The following is a 17,500-nucleotide window of genomic DNA, read 5'->3' as shown; positions in this document are numbered from 1 at the left end:
CACACACACACACACACACACACACACACACACACACACACACTATCCAGGTCTGGCTGTGCTAGGCACACACATATACAACACCCACACAGTACATGCGTTCACACTAGGGCTGCAACAACGAATCGATTAAATCGATAATAATCGATAATGAAATTCGTTGGCAACGAATTCCATTATCGATTCGTTGGGTCTTGTTCCATAACAGAACTTTTTTTTTTTTTTTTTTTTCGTTTTTCGTTTTTTTTTTTTTTTCCTAGCACCAGGGGAGCCATTCCTCCCAAATGTCGTTGTTTCAACTTGTTTGGTACCTGTACTATAGCAATGACAATAAAGACCATTCATTCATTCATTCAAACCTACTTCCTGTGTCTTGCGGAGCTGTCTCGTGAGTAACGTGCAGTAGCGGAGTCCAACAGAGAGGCAGCAGCTGCGCGACATTAGCCTGCGTACTGCGTAGCCTGCCCTGAAGAAGAAGTGATCTCATCTCAATCAGTGCCAGGTGTGTCGCGGCGGTGTAAGTACCGGAGTTTTCGACCCGGCTCCATTTAAATCATGGCGGAGAAAACTACTCGAACGAAGACGTCCAAGGTGTGGGAGCACTTCACTTTAAAAGCTCCAGAAAAATGTGTTTGCTGCAACATATGCAAAACCGACCTTTCATGGCACGGGAGCACAACGGTGATGCGAGAACACCTCAAAAGAAAGCACGTGACAGTGATGGATGAAGACAGCTCAGCCTCAGCAGGGTAATTATATTACGTTGCGTTTTGAAGTGAGGATCGTTCGTTTCACTGGCACAGCTGTAGGCTGTTAGTTCTTATCGTTTATCTAATAGATTCTCCCTCTTAATGACCTATTGTATTTTTAGCTTGCTGCTATTCGCATTCTATGCCTTCAGCACCGGAGTATGCTCATAGTCACTTGTATTAGTATGGAGGAGACGCACTTGTGAGGTCTGGCGAAGCGTCAGCTAAATGACTAATGTAATGCGATAGCCAGTGAGTGTTTGCTCGCATTCATGAATTCAACATTGCATGCTATACAACAAACTAAAACAATGCATGCATTGAGTTTTAAAATATGCTATATTATGCATACGCATACTGTCTCATTTCAGAAAAAAACAACTCACTATGACTGGCTACTTGACTGGGAATAAAGCTCCATGCACACCACAGCAAGCAGCTTATTTGACACTATCTGTCCTCAAGATGATAGTGACTGACATGAGGCCACTATCAATGGTGGAAGATAACGGCTTCAGAGAAATGGTCAAGACCCTCCACCCTGGTTACACTCTACCCTCAAGGTAGGGTTTCTAACTTTTAACTTTTACATTTTCACATTTTTTCTCTGTAGCACTTTGAGATTTGTTTAGAATGTAAAGTGCATTACAAATACATTTATTATTATTATTATTATTTAGGACCCATTTTACCAAGCTGATGGAGAAGAAATATGAAGAGACATCCCAGGAAGTGAAGATTGCAATAAAGGCCAACAAAAGCAAAATTGCTCTCACCACTGATGTGTGGACAAGTGTAGCCACTGAAGCATACCTCGGCATCACATGTCATTACATCAAAGATGATTGGAAGATGGAGTCAATTTGCCTCACCACCATGCCACTGCATGACAGACACACTGCATCCAACATTGCAGAGTGGTTGGAGGAGGCAGTAACCACCAGGTTTGAAATTCCTCCTAGCAAAATCATCGCCATTGTGCATGACAATGGAGCCAATGTTGTGGCTGCAGCTAACATACTGGAGGAGAAGCATGGGTGGATGTCCGTACGGTGCACTGGCCATACCTTGCAACTCGTGATCAATTCTGCATTGAAGCACCCAAGCATTGACAAAGCTATTGGGGCTGCAAGGTGTCTGGTGGAGCATTTTAAAAGAAGCGAGCTAGCCTGCACTAAGCTAAGAGAGAAACAGCAACAAATGGCCGCACCTGAGCACAGGCTTGTCCAGGACATAAGCACAAGATGGAACAGCACGTTCTACATGATAAGCCGACTGCTTGAGCAAAGGTGGCCTGTCACAGCAACGCTGTCGGACTCATCTGTCACTCAGAGGGGCAAAAGGTACCTGGATTTGAAACCAGAACAGTGGAACCTGCTGGGAGAGCTTTCCACAGCCCTTGAGCCTTTTGAATGCGCCACAGTTTTCATGAGTGGGGAGAAGTACATCACCATCTCTGCAGTACCTCCACTTGTGAAGGGGTTGTTGAAGTCCACCCAGAGTGCAACCATCGAGTCAGCTCCGGTGCAGGCTTTCCAACGCACTGCTACAGAGCAGCTCCAACAGCGATGGCAGAGGGAGACTTCTTTCTCAGGCACGGCACCAAACACAGTGATCCTCTCCACTGCCCTGGACCCGAGGTTCAAGAGACTTAAGTTTTTAACACCTGAAGAAGTCCTGAATGTGCAAAGCAAAGTCCAAACACTGGCACTCTTAGTGAGAAGGGAGATGATGGATGAGAAGCAGCAGCAGCAGGAGCAGCATGACAGTCTCAGCGACCAAACCCTTGCCTCCTCCACCACCAGTTCTACTACAGCTGCTGAACCTAAAAATGTCTCTTTACTTGACTCACTCCTCGATTCTGAAAACAGCAGTGAAGAAGAGAGTAGAGAGCGGGAAAATGAAGATCTCACCAGCCAAGTGAAGAATGAAGTCCTCGCATACTTTGGAGAGAAATCCCTTGCCAAGGAACAAAGTCCATTACATTGGTGGAAGGCTAACCAGGATAGATATCCCACCTTGGCTATGCTAGCAAAGTCCTACTTATGCATCCCTGGCACCTCAACACCATCTGAGCGGCTTTTCTCCGCAGCAGGCAACATAGCTTCCAAGAAGAGAGCTAGTCTTAGCCAGGAGCATGTGGACATGCTAACCTTTCTGCATTGCAATGCAAAGTTCCTGTAGAAAGAGGAGAGTGGATTAGACAGACTTGAGGTTCAAGTTGTGCAGTTGAGACTGTTGAAATTGTTGGTTGAAAGCACTTTGAAAACCACTGAGACACAAGAACACTTTATTTTTATTTTTAAACTAGCATTTTCTTGTTCTAGCTAGAGTTCAACTACGTTCAACTACTTCTATTGAAACAATCTAGGTTGTTAAACCTATTTGATGTAGCAAAGCCTTTTTTATTTATATTTTTTATTTTTTATTTATTTTGCACATGTATATGTATAAAACAAATGTAAAAAAAAAAAATAAAAAAAAAAGTTTAAATAAAAAAAAATTTATCAAAAGAAATCTGCTCTTTTCATTTGTCCGATTAATCGATTAGTCAAAAAAATAATCGGTAGATTAATCGATAATTGAAATAATCGTTAGTTGCAGCCCTAGTTCACACACATTTATCAGGGCTGGGCACACAAAACCGTCATGTTTCTTATTAAAAACCAGAGGGATAATCCCCCAGCCTTTCAGCTACAGAGTTAAGAGTTGTGTGTGCGTGCGTGCATGCGTGCGTGCATCTGTGCGTGCGATAGTCCCACCCTATCTGTAAGGCAGTGACAATCATAGAGCAGGGTTAACAGTGCTTGCCTCACCTCTTCATATTCACATATACTGGAGATATATTCATGCCTCAGGCCTTAGTAATGCACCTTTTCTCCTGAAAACCTGATACATCTGTGTGTTTTACAGCACCCAAAACCATATAGGGCCGGTTTCAGAGACAAGGCTTAAGCCTAGTCCTGGACTAAATCACACTTTCAATGTAAAATCTCCATTGAAGATGTTTTTTAGTCTAGGATTAGGCTTAAGCCTTGTCTGTGAAACCGGCCCTTAGTGATTTAACACCACTTAAGTGGCAGTGCACTACTACACTACTAATCTTTTTTTTTTTTTATCCCCCAACCCCCAGTCTTACATGTGAGTGTTCAACCCCCAGTCTTACATGTGAGTGTCCAACCCCCAGTCTTACATGCGAGTGTCCAACCCCCAGTCTTACATGTGAGTGTTCAACCCCCAGTCTTACATGTGAGTGTCCAACCCCCAGTCTTACATGTGAGTGTTCAACCCCCAGTCTTACATGTGAGTGTTCAACCCCCAATCTTACATGTGAGTGTTCAACCCCCAGTCTTACATGTGAGTGTTCAACCCCCAGTCTTACATGTGAGTGTTCAACCCCCAGTCTTACATGTGAGTGTTCAACCCCCAATCTTACATGTGAGTGTTCAACCCCCAGTCTTACATGTGAGTGTTCAACCCCCAGTCTTACATGTGAGTGTTTGGAGAAGACAGATGTTAGGATCTTGTGAGGTTGGTAGTGTGACAGTCTGGTGAAAAAGGTCAAAAGACAGCAACCAATCAAAATGTTCAGACTTTTTATTTTTGGAACACGGAAATACATTTCAACGTTGTTGAAAATCACAACACACTCGATTGTCAAGCCAAAATATTGCAATGCGATTCGGTGAGTAATCCCCACTGCTACCTAGTTAACTATAACACTACTTTACATTGTTAGCAGGCTCACAAAACAAGCAGTGTTAGTTGACTAGCGATGTGTCATTGATTTTCAACAACGCTGAAATCATTCAGTGAAATGTATTTATATTGTTCTAAATAAAAGTCTTAACATTAAATCGGCTGCCGACTTGTTACCCCTTTCACCAGACCGTGTCACATACATATGGATGGTCATGTGTGTATGTATGTGGTGTGAAGGACAGCAGCAGACAGGATTGGTGAGGCCAACACAGCCAAGGTTGCCATAGAGGATAGTTGTGGACTGCTGAGTCGTCGTTGTCATGGTGATGCTTAAATATCATTCCAAAACTGTAGATGCTTTGTGGCAAACATGCATGCAAGCGTCACTTGAATAAGATAATAAATGAATAAGTAACTAGAAGAAGTTCCAGAAGAGACTTGGATGGTTCAAATGATAGATCGATTTTCTGAATAGTTGAAAGAAAGTGAAATGGTTTGGTTGGTTGATTGGTGGATGAATAGATAGATGGATTGGTTGGTTAAGTCGTTGAGAGTGGTAGAGTTGGTTGGTTAAGTCGTTGAGAGTGGTAGAGTTGGTTGGTTGAGAGTGGTAGAGTTGGTTGGTTAAGTGGTTGAGAGCGTTGTCTTATGACAGATAGTGTGACTCCGTCTGCATTGATCTGTCTGATATTTTGCAAGAAATTATGGGAAGGATAAAAAGTAACCTGTGTTGGCAATTGGTGTCTAAAAATCTATCTGTTGAAAATGTCTCTTATCTCTGCCTTGTGTTTGTTCCAACAATTCAATCTAAAATAGCAACCTCACACAATACGATCTTCAGGCTCCTGTGTCACTCAATCACTGTGATCAGGTTCTCAGTCATTTCTTGTATCTGATACATTTCAGCCCGGACATAGTTTTTTTTTCTTTTTTTTATGTTATTTTTTCTAAGTGGGGCAGTCCCACTTATATTTTTCTTTTTTATTGGACAGATATAGTGAAGACAGACAGGAAAGTAAGGAGAAGAAGGGAGAGAGGTCATGTCAGCAGGGCATGGGCCGGATTCGAACCCATGCCGACATGGGCATATGTGTGCACTGTAGACCGTGGTGCTAGACCACTGGACCACCCCAGGCCACAAGCCCGGAAATATTTAAAGATATACACTAACACTTCAGCATATATATACAAAGTGTATGTTACAGATTTTACGTGTTGAGTATTGTGCTTTAAATGTGTTCTTTTGATGTGGGACCCGTAACTCACTTTGAGCTGACAGCTGTTTGGCACCCCCCTGGAAGCATCTGTAGTCACGCAAAGACGTCCCCCTCCGTTGGGTCGGGTCGGGTCGGGTCCAGTGGTTTCGTTGTTGAGTTGAGAAAGTTGAGTTGAGAATGTTTATTTTGGTCCCCTATACAATTCACAATACCGATATAAAACATTTACACAGTCACAATGCATAACACCAGGACCAAAAAGGTGTAGGCTGAAGCCATGGCTTATTGCGCCTACCCTTGTTACATGCATGTTGTTGTTGTTTTTTCCCCCATGCATGCATAATCAAAACATTGAAACTTTTACAAACAAAATTTCACTTACGCATGTCAAAAAAACAAAACAAAAAAAAGACTATATTTAAACCTCTGTTTTATACTTGTCAATCATCTTATTTTAAATATATTTTTTAATCCTTTTAGTGTACTACACATTTTCATTTCCTTTTCAAAAGTATTCCATAAGTTTACTCCTTTAACTGTTATACATCTTTGTTTTGCATTTGTTCTAATCTTTGTTTTCATAAACATACATATTCCTCTGAGTTCGTAATTACTCTGTCCAACTTGAAATAGTCTCTGGATACAGTCTGGAAGCATCTTATTTTTTACTTTATACATTACTTGTGCCATTTTGAAGTCCACCAATTCTTTAAATTTGAGATCATAGGTGTTTATAAATAGTTTGTTAGTTGGTTCTTGATAGGCAGCTCTGTTTATAATTCGTATAGCTCTTTTCTGTAGTAAATACATCGGATTTGTGATTGTTTTGTATGTGTTTCCCCACACTTCCACACAGTAAGTTATGTATGGAACTATTAGAGAACGGTACAATATGTGTAATGAATTTGGATTAAGTATGTCTTTTGTTTTATGCAGTATTGCAATAGACTTTGATATTTTAGTCTTTAAGTAGTTTATGTGTGTTTTCCAACATATGTTGAAGCAATGTTCGTTCAAAGTCCAATTTGGCAAGTCCACATCCAGCTCATGGCACCAATTTTGTTGCCATTTGTTGTCTAAAAATATATCTGGTGAAATTTCTCTTATCTCTGCATTGTGTTTGTTCCACAGTCACCCACTCTCAAATATTACCATGGTTACAATGGGAGAGACATGGCAAGGCAAGTTTATTTGTATAGCACATTTCATACAACAGGTGCAATTCAAAGTGCTTTACATACATTATTAAAAGATACAGCAAGAGGAGCATAGTAAGGAAATAAAAATGACAATGAATAAAAGCAAATATAAGAAGTAAATAGATAAAACATGTAATAAGACAATAGTTAATGGATAAAATACATTGATAGAGGTGTTTGTGTTTAATCATAACTGCTGCAAAACATGGTTTTTAGCTTATATTTAAATATTTTTAGGGCCTGTTTAATTTCTTCAGGGAGTTTGTTCCAGGAGCATGCGGCAACGTAACTGAAAGCTGCTGCACCGTGTTTTGTTTTCACTCTTGGAATGATCAGCTGATTAGTCTCAGCTGACCTTAGGGACCTTGCAGGAATATAGTGTGGGAGGAGATCTGATATGTATTTTGATCCAAAACCATTTTGTGATTTGTATGCAATTAGGAGTACTTTGAATTCAATTCTCTGAGAGAATTGGTAGCCACTGGTAGCCAGTGTAGAGATCTCAGGATTGGTGTAATATGTTCAAACGTCTTCGTTTTTGTTACGACCCTAGCAGCGGCCTTTTCGTAACAGCCCCTTTAGACAGGCCTGTTACTGGACCATTACAATAATCAAGTCTACTCGATGGCATGGATTCGTTTTTCACGGTCTTGTATGGACATGAAACCGCTCATTCTTGTTATGTTTTTCAGGCGATAGTAGGCTGATTTAGTTATCGAGCTTATGTGGCTGTTGAAGTTTAGATCGGAGTCTAGAATTACACCAAGATTTCTGACCCCGTTTTTTAGTTTGTGTCACCCAGATGTTTGCTTGTTTAATGCAATTACAGAGATTGTCGATGGGACTAGTCGTTCTGTGAGAGGGCTATGTAGATTTGAGTGTCATCCGCATAGTTGTGTTAGGCAATGTAGTTCTTTGTTATGATGTGTCCCAATGGAAGCATGTAGAGATTGAATAGGAGGGAGCCAGGGATTGATCCTTGGGGCACCCCACATGTCATTTTAATTTGGTCGTATATAAAGTTGCCAATGGAGACATAATAGCTTCTGTCCTGTAGGTAGCGCCTGAAAGTCCTACCCAGGTTTTTAGTCTGTGTCATGACTATTCAACAAAACTGTAAATCCATAAGTGATTTGGGTTTCTTTCTAGCAAATGTCTTAATTAAATGATCTGAAGTTGACTATGCAATATGTATTACATTTGGAAATAAGGCCGATAACTAGCCAGCTTGTTTAGCCAGTCACATTTCACAACAAATGAAAGGGATGCTACGTGCCCATGTACGTATACGAAACAGTGCATATAAGTACCTCTTAATTTAGCCAACAGTTTGAATTTAATCGTGATAGTTTGCAAAGCCACTGAAAGCAATGAACGGGTGGGTGGTGGATAGATGTGCTATGGGTGCGGAAAAAATAGAAGAATCAGGAGTGAGGGAAATGTGGAAAAGTTTCTTTGGGTCAGAGGCAGAGGATTGCATTTTGGAATGTAGGAATCAGCTGATGCAGAGGAGGTGTAGTTGAGGAGGAGAGAGAGATAAGCCTTTAGGTCATCAGGGAGGCCGGTTTTAGTCGCAGCTTCCCGGAGCGCTATTCTTCAAGCATGCAGGGTTTCAGACAGCCATGGAGCACGTGGAGAGGATCGTGCTGAGCCTTCAGGTCAGTGGACAAAGAGACTTGAAGGATGTGGAAAGAGTGGACAGGAGTGTGGAGGCGGCCGCATCGGTGGATAGAAGGGAGAAGGGTTCAACAGAGGGTAGGGAGGATAAGACAGGAGGAAGAGAGAGCGGTGGGAGAGAGGGTACGCAGGTTTGCGACAAGCGGACGGGGTGGAGACGGTGTGGGTAGAGACAGAATGGGAGGGGGTGGATTTGAGAGGAAGGGAGAAGGATCCAAAATGATGATCAGGAACTGGAAGAGGAGTAACAGTAATATTGAAGGTATTGAAAGAATCTGGTGAAGACGAGGTCGAGATGATCGTCAGCCGTATTAGTCGGAGGAGAGTCAGACAGGGTAAGGCGAGACGGTCAAGTACAGCAGACGTGTGAAGCTTCACTGACTGGAAGTTGGAGTCACCCAGTAGTGTGAGCAGTGTGCCATCCTCAGGGAAGAAGCTGAGAAGGATATCCATCTCATCAAAGTTGGCAAGCTGACCTGGTGGACGATAGATAACAATGTGAAGTTTGACTGGGGAGGTGACAGAAACAAGCATGGCATTCTAACGTGGATATGGACAGACAGGTGTGACAGTGTACGGTCAGGACCTGATGTGGACTTTATGTGACCACTTGGGTGAGGTGAGGAGTCCTGTGCCTCCCTCTTCGACCAGAGTCGAGGGGAATGAGAAAAGGAGTAAGCAGGGTGGGAGGGCCGCCGGAGCAGCTCTGTTGTCCGGTGTAATCCATGACTCTGTGAGAGCAAGGAAGTGGAGGGACATGAAGCAGCCTCTGCCTTCCGGACCACTGGCAAGTACTCCCGCGACAGTGAGGTCAGGGTCAGTTGACTATGGTGGATAGATAGACTATGACTATGGTGGATAGATAGACTATGACTATGGTGGATAGATTCTATTCAAAGGGTTGCAAGGGGGTCGTGTAGAATCTGTGTCCTTCTGAGGGGTGAAGCAACAGGGATGGGGAGAATGCACATAGGGTATAGTGATAGAGGGCTAGTGGGCAATACAAGATGTAGGTAGCGTTCAATACAATAAGAGTAGTGAAAAAAATGTATTTTGCTTCTTGGTGTCTTCCTGTCAGGATGCTGTCACTCTTTGACTAGGCTAGAAGACAGCTTCTTTCACTCACTCCAAATGTATTAGGTTGGTTGACTGGATAGAGGAGAGAGGGGAGGTATAGAAAGATCAAAACAATGAAGAGGTTCATCTGCATGGGTTATACTGAGTGAAGCAGTACTGGTAAAAGCCTGATGGCTAGGCAGTTTAAAGGTTAGATAGATGGATGGTTGGAATCTAGATTAGATTAAACTTGATTGTCATTGACAGAGTATACGGTAAGTACAAAAACAACGAAACGCAGTTTGGCATCTAACCAGATAGTAAATATTGCAAAAGCCATGAATATATGGACAGTGGATGGTGGGACAATATACGTTATTACAGTGAGTAAATGCATATAATGTCAGTAGACATGGAATGCATATCAATATAAAAAGTCAATATGAATATCAATATGATATGTACAGTGTGATATGTACAGGCAAGTGTGAAGATAGGTACAGTTAGGGTACAGTGTATAAAACAGCAGTGCTGCAAAAGCAAATTGAAGGCCTGTGTGTGCAATGTTCAATGGGCAATGGTCCTCCTGTCGGGGGGTGGAGGGGTGCTGGGTGGGGGGCTAGAGGCATGGCTGCTGGGATTTTCTGCTCCTGTACAGCCTCCCTTGTGGGCGGAGGGCAAACAGTCTGTGACTGGGGTGAGAGGTGTCTTCAATTTTGCCTCGCTCCCTCCGCAGACACCGCTTTTCCTGGAAGCTCTCGATGGCATGGTTAGTTATTATGAGTTAGTCCGAATGCTCTCGATGGTGCACCGATAGAAATTGACCAGAATCCTGGGAGACAGCTGGGATTTTTTCAGTCTCCTCAGGAAGTATAGCCTTTTTGACCAGAGTGGAGGAGTTGAGGGTCCAAGAGAGGTCCTCGGAGATGTGGGCACCCAAGAACTTGAAGCTAGAAACACACTCCACCTCCACCCCATTGATTCCTGTAATCCTTTTTCCAGTAATCCACAATGAGTTCCTTGGTCTTCTTGGTGCTGAGGGCTAGGTTGTTGGTGGCACACCACCCCGCCAGGTGTTGAACCTCCTCCCTGTAGGCTGACTCGTCATTGTTGCTTATCAGGCCTATCACTGTTGTGTCACCTGTGAACTTGATGATGAGCAACCTGCAGTCTCCTGTTGAGTCCTGAAAGGTCCATGTATGGCAGTTGCATTAACAAAGGAGCTCACAGAATGTTGGCCTAAATCAACATTCCATAAGGTTTAATAGTTTAAAAATGTTTTATAGGTATCAGCATTTTTTTGTCAGAGTTCATCATTTTGAGTTTTTGGAACATTGTACAGTTAAATGGTTTAAAATCTGCAGTGGTTCATAAATTGCAGTTTCACCATTTCAACAGTTTATCAACAGGTATCAAAATCTAAAGTCATAGCAACTATACTATGTTAGACCTCTGCATGTTTTAAAGTTGGAATGGTGTGAACAGCTTGAACGTTGGTGGAACATTTGTAAATAATAATAATAATAATAATAATAATAATAATAATAATAATAATAATGTCCTAAATCAACATTCCATAAGGTTTAATAGTAAAAAATAAAATGTATAGGTATCAACATTTTTTTATCATTTGGAGTGTTTGGAACATGTTTGTACAGTTAAATGGTGTAACATCTACAGTGGTTCATAAATTGCAGTTTCACCATTTCAACAGTTTAATCAAAATCAGGTGGAAGAATTGTAATAATAATAATAATAATAATAATAATAATAATAATGTGTGTTTGTTCCTCTGCCCCCCCCCCCCCACCCCTCTGTAGGTGTTGAAGTATGCTCCTGAGGCTGGGGGGTATTCGCGGCGTCGGACGACACGTGTCCGCTGGGTCCTAGAGGAGGTCCACCTCACCCACCATGAGACATGTGACTGTGTGTGTCACTCCAGACCCCCACGCTGAGGACACACAGCTCTGGCTCTATTATCTGGAGATAGTGTATATACGTATCTCTCTTTTCATCAAGACTCTGCATCTGTGTACACCCCCCCCCCCCCTACACCCTGTCATTCCTGCCTGGACCCCCTCCCCCTCCCATCCCTAGCCATGTTCAGGCAAGCTTATTCAGATTCACCTGATCTAGGGTCTGTTAAGGTGTCCGTGGTGGTATGTCCGTGCTGTGCCTGTGTGTATCTGTCAGCGTCTTTGTTTTTGTCTATTTCTTTAAGTTTTTTTTTTCCCGCTCTGTACAATCATTGTGAAATATGTTAGTGGAGGGCATGGGAGGACGGAACAAGGGATGGAGAACACTAAGTAAACTGTGTGTGTGTGTGTGTGTGTGTGTGTGTGTGTGTGTGTGTGTGTGTGTGTGTGGACCACAACGGCCAAACCGCACACACACACAGCCGGCCCAAGATCTACTCCCCTTTCTAAAGAAAACATGCTTATTTATTTAAAATTCTTTGCTGACCTTTTCAAAAAAGTTCTCCTTCTGTTTTTGCTTTCTGCTAATTCTGCCCTCTATCATTCTTCAGATAAATGGAAGAGATGGAGGGATACAGAGCCCTGTTCCCGAAAATCCCCCCCTCACTCCCTCCATCCTTCCCTCTCTCCCTCCCTCCCTCCCGCCCCTCACAGACACTTTAAAGGGGGCTTCATTTGAAATCAGAACATTCTATACTCCCCCCCCCGCCCCCCCTACGTTCCAATCATACCAACCACCCAACCAGGAGTATCACAACACTAGACCCCCAAAACAAGAGCGAAAGAGACTTTGGTTGGAATGTTTGTAATGTTTTCTTATTCCTGCAATATTTGCAGACCTGGTTCCCTGTGTGTTTTACCCTTCGGTTCATTGAAAGGACAGGAACCTGACCTTGAAGTTAGAGAGACGTCTCTTGACCTGTTTACTTCGATAAAAGGTTGAAATTCACAGCCAGGATAATATGTCTCTCTAACTTCAAGGTCAGGTCCAGTCCTTTCAATGAATCCCATTAATCAGAACCTAAGCATCACTCACCACTCATGTTATCCTTGGACTGGCATTGTATTTGTATATGAGTGTGTGTGCGTGGTTGTGTATACATGTGCATGCATGTCCATGAGGATGGGTTTGTGTCTGTGTAGCAAAGAATACAAGATGTCGCCTCCCTCATTGTAACACCAAGGCAGCAGTGATTTGATCTGCTTGCTGTACTTACTCCTACTTGAGCCCTGACCATCAACTCGCTCTGTCACACAGTCCCAAGCTCTTTAACAACGGTCAGACACAGAGTGGAGAGGAGTGAGACAGTTGATGGGTTTAATTGTAAACAGATGTTTTGATTAAACAATATAGCAAGGAAACCATCTTTGGTGTGTGTGTGCATGGTGTGTGTCAGCTGAGTAGGGTATTGAGTTCATGCTTGCTTTTGGGCAGACCTGGCAGTGTTGGCATCATCTCTCTCTCTCTCTCTCTCTCTCTCTCTCTCTCTCTCTCTCTCTCTCTCTCTCTCTCTCTCTCTCTCTCTCTCTCTCTCTCTCTCTCTCTCTCTCTCTCTCTCTCTCTCCAGTCATGTGGCAGTCAGTCTCCAAGAAATTAGAGGAGATGCACGTTATTCTACCAGCCCTCTCTCTGTCTCTTTTTCTTTCCCACGCCTCTGTTCTGTACCCTCTGTGAAATGTTTAAATTATTTCCTTGTGTAGCCACAGACAGTACATACATACTGTACACTGAACAAAGCCCGCACACACACACACACACACACACACACACCTTGAATGGTTCCTCTGTGTTTGACTGCCCCTCCGTTTATACTGCAGTTTCTGAAAGGCCAATTTATTTATTCAGTTACTGTGTGCGTGTCTGTCTGTCTGTCTGTCTCTCTCTGTGTCTGTGTCTCTGTGTCTCTGTGTCTCTGTCTCTGTGTGTCTGTGTCTGTCTCAGTGTCTGTGTGTGTCTGTGTCTCTGGGTCTGTCTCTGTGTGTCTCTGGGTCTCTGTCTCTGGGTCTGTCTCTGTGTTTGTGTGTGTGTCTGTCTCTGTGTCTGTCTCTCTGTGTGTGTGTCTGTCTCTGTGTGTGTGTGTGTGTGTGTGTGTGTGTGTGTCTGTCTCTGTGTCTGTCTCTGTGTGTGTGTGTGTGTGTGTGTCTGTCTCTGTGTCTGTGTCTGTCTCTGTGTCTGTGTCTGTGTCTGTCTCTGTTTTAGTGTCTGTGTCTGTCTTAGTGTCTGTCTGTGTCTGTCTTAGTGTGTGTGTGTGTGTGTGTGTGTGTGTGTGTGTGTGTGTGTGTGTGTGTGTGTGTGTGTGCTGGCTTTGCCAGTTTTATCAGCACATTCCTTTGTCCTCAGCTTCAAAGTAACATTCCTCTTTTTTTGAAGTGCTACATTTGTTCTACTGTATGTTGTTTTAATATTTGTAATAAAACCTTCAAGGAGAGGCAAAGAAAACACAAGATGTAACAGAATTTAGTTTGATCCAAATAAATATTGAACCTGCCTTTTATATTATCCATGATAGAACAGTATGCTTTGGTGAATAATTTATTGTGTTCCTATTTTTTATTAAAGATATCAGCTGGTTGTTCTTTTGATAAATAAAGTATTTCAAGTGTATATGTTTCCAGTTGTATAACTGTTCACTCCAAAACAGAGAGCGTTATTGACAAAACTTGAGTTGGACTGTAAGTAGCCACCTGTAAGTAGCCACCTCTTGTTTGTTGTTGTTGTTGTTGTAGTTGTTGTAACATTTAAAGATGAATAGAGATCGGTTAGATACTAGTCTAGTCTCTGTTCTTGTCTGTATCTGCATTGAACCACCAAACACTTGGTACACACACACACACTATTTTGATTGATTGATTGATTTTTATTTGGGTAAAAAATACAGACAGTACATCCCAGAGGATATCACGTAAAAGTGTACTGAAACACTTGTTTCCAACGTGGTCCTCGTTGGTAGACAAATAACAACAAAGACAAGAATATCCAAAAACAATACGCCAAAGAACAAACAAGATACAATCAGAATACAGTTATTTATACAAAAGTGCTGCGTATCAGAGTGTTTGTGTATGGGTAGGAGTGTGTATGACTGTGTGTAAGGCTAGGTGTACGCATTGTATAGTTGTAAAATCAAAGCCTAATGCCTGTGGGGAACTTTCTTCCAGAGATGTACCATGACCTGACCAGTAAAAACATGTAGAGATTAACTGTCAGAGGAAGACAGTTCCATAATACACCCTCTGAATAATAAAAAGAGCTCAGAGCGGCAGTGCTGCTCACCCTAGCTACTGTGCAAGTGCGTACACTCGCTCTAGTATTAGATTATGCCGGGAGTGCACCATCCCAACTTGACTGCTCAGGTAAGCTGGGGCAGTCCCATTTATCACCCTGAACATACGTTTCAGCTTGAGCTGTTCAATGCGCTGCTCGACTGGAGGCATGTTGACTGCTTTAAATTCAGGTACCCCAATATGGGTTCTGGAGGGAGCGTTCAACATGTAACGGATTATGTTATTTTGCATTACCTGTAGCTTATGTTTTAGCTTGGCTGACAGACCATTAAACCAGGCTGAACATGCATAGTCGAAATGACACTGTATGAGTGCAGACACAAGCAACCTTTCAATTCTTGTGTCAAACTCTCTAGTTTTCAGATACAGAAACTTTAGCTTGTTTGCACTCTTTGCAAGAACTCTTTCTGCAATTAAGACACCTGAAAGAGATTGGTGTAGTGTTAATCTGAGATAAGTAACGCTTGATCTGGACTCAGTGACATCTCCTGCACAAGTTACTCTGATCCTATCAAGTTTTTTTAGCTTTTGATTTGACCCAAATAAAATAGAATTGGTTTTACCGAGATGTAATGACAGTTTATTGTCAATGAACCACTCCCTTACCAGTTCAAGTTCCCTGCTCAAGGCTTCCTCTAGCCCCGTTGGGTCCTTTCCTGACACCAGGAGAACTGAATCAAATGAGCAAAAGTTTGCACTGTACAACTGCCAGCATGTCATTGACATAAATCAGAAACAGTAATGGACCCAGAATGGACCCCTGGGGCACCCCACATCACCTCCATGGCCCCTGACATCTGACATCTGAGATCTGTCAGTTAAGTATGATTCAAACCATTTAACTGACATCTGATTTAGACCCAGACACCTCAGCTTAGAGAAAAGAATATGATGGTCCACAGGGTGAAAAGCCTTCTGTAGTAATACGTTCTAAAACCTGACTGATCCTTATATAGTAAATCATGCCGATTAAGGTAATCATGAAGTTGATTAAAGATAATGTTCTCAATTATCTTAGATGTTATGCTCAAGATAGACACTGGCCTATCATGTCCCACCTCTGTCATACTGTTCTTGTTGTGGAGTGGGACAACTCTAGCCTGCTTTAGCTCTCTTGGGAAAATGCCATATTTGATTGGTATATTTACTATATGAGTAATACGACTGGCTGTCACCTCAGCACTATCTTTTAAAAACTGCTGTCTAATCCAGTTGCCTTATTGGCACTGAGTGAAGACAACATTTCCACCACTTGTTCCTCAGATGCATAACACAAACATATCATCGACAACACCTTTACTTGGATAAAAAACCCAAAGAAAAGATATACCATATTTTCCTGTACTAGCTGGAAGCTTAGAAACAAGAGAAGCAGCAATAGCAGTAAAAAAAAAAAAGTTAAAATATCCAGCAAAATACCCAGCTGTTAAAAGATTTGATCTTATGTTTGTTTGAAGAACCAAGATCTTTTAAGACTTTCCAGAGTTTTTTTTGCTTTGGGTAGAAGTATCCACACCGTATCCATAGAGGCATGAAATAATATCAGATCCTGTGTCAGTGGTTAGGGCCAATGTCTACCTAGTCCCAGAAAGATGATCTGTGTTCCGAAGCAGTGTGCATTCTCAATAATGCCCTTGAGACTCTTTCTCTACCTTTATTTCATCACATGTCCTCATCACTCACTCACACACAGACACACACACCCTACATGTCACCATGGAAACCATTTCCTGTGTTTAGAAGATCAGAGGATGAACGTACAGAGAGATTGAAATGAAAGGGAAAAGATAATAATCTTTCTTTCTCCCACCTTCTTCTCGATGTGACCACTTACGTAAGCATTGTTATGTTTAGAGATTCATTATGATTTCACATGCAGACGCACTCGCACAGACTGACATACATACACATACATTTAGTCACAAATGCTTTCTGGCAACCTCTCACTCCCACTCACTTCACAACTGGTTTCTTTTACTTTGTATTCATGTGGGTAATTGATTTCTTTGATAATTTAGTCTTCTAATGCAAATGTGAGTGTGATGTGGGAGGATATCTCTCTCTCTCTCTCTCTCCCTCTCTATCTATATATATATATATATATTTCTGTATATGTGTACCTGTCATATCCTTGCTGCACTGCCCTTTTGAAGAGTGTGCAGCATGCACACTCACTCTCACCTGTGAAGCCTTCCTTAGCCACACCTCTGTCTGGCCAATCCATCACAGTAGTAATCCATCACAGTTGGATGAATGCTTTTGAATTATCCTGGAGACGGCCTCTGACTCAGTATTTTGATTTATTTATTCAACCTTACACCTTCATGGTGGGACTCTGCCTTTTCACCTATGCGGCTCCTCTCCATCTCTCTCATCTCTTAAAGTGCAGTAGAATTCTACCTTGTCAGTGTCCTGATTCAAGTTGACTAATAGCAGAGCTCTTTTCCTGCCATGTCCCTCCCTCGGACGGGCGCTGCCACTCACAATGGCTTCCTCTGCGGTTGCCGTGGCAGCCACTTCCTGAGTTGTTATCGTTAGACAGCACTCTGCCCTGCAGCCAGGCCTGCAACATGTTCATGAGTTATTCTGGGTAAGACAAACATTTAGTTTTCATAGACAACTCCAACCCCGTCTCGCTT

General features: G+C 42.4%; 1 protein-coding gene across 1 annotated transcript in view; it reads left to right on the top strand.

The window, feature by feature from the left end:
• The window catches only part of pdgfd (platelet derived growth factor d), a gene marked incomplete at both ends in the record, with an annotated part of 61,850 nt that extends 50,295 nt beyond the window's left edge, over positions 1-11,555 (top strand). Inside the window, one exon of the mRNA XM_080543645.1 lies at positions 11,421-11,555. Coding sequence (XP_080399771.1) covers positions 11,421-11,555 — 135 coding nt within the window. The remainder of the gene's footprint in view (positions 1-11,420) is intronic.
• Between the last annotated feature and the right edge of the window lie 5,945 nt (positions 11,556-17,500).

Source organism: Nansenia antarctica (assembly GCF_963989245.1).
Source record: "Nansenia antarctica genome assembly, chromosome: 12".
NCBI lineage: Eukaryota > Metazoa > Chordata > Actinopteri > Argentiniformes > Microstomatidae > Nansenia > Nansenia antarctica.
Note: the sequence above shows the minus strand (reverse complement) of the source record. Positions and strands in the feature narration are given on the sequence as shown.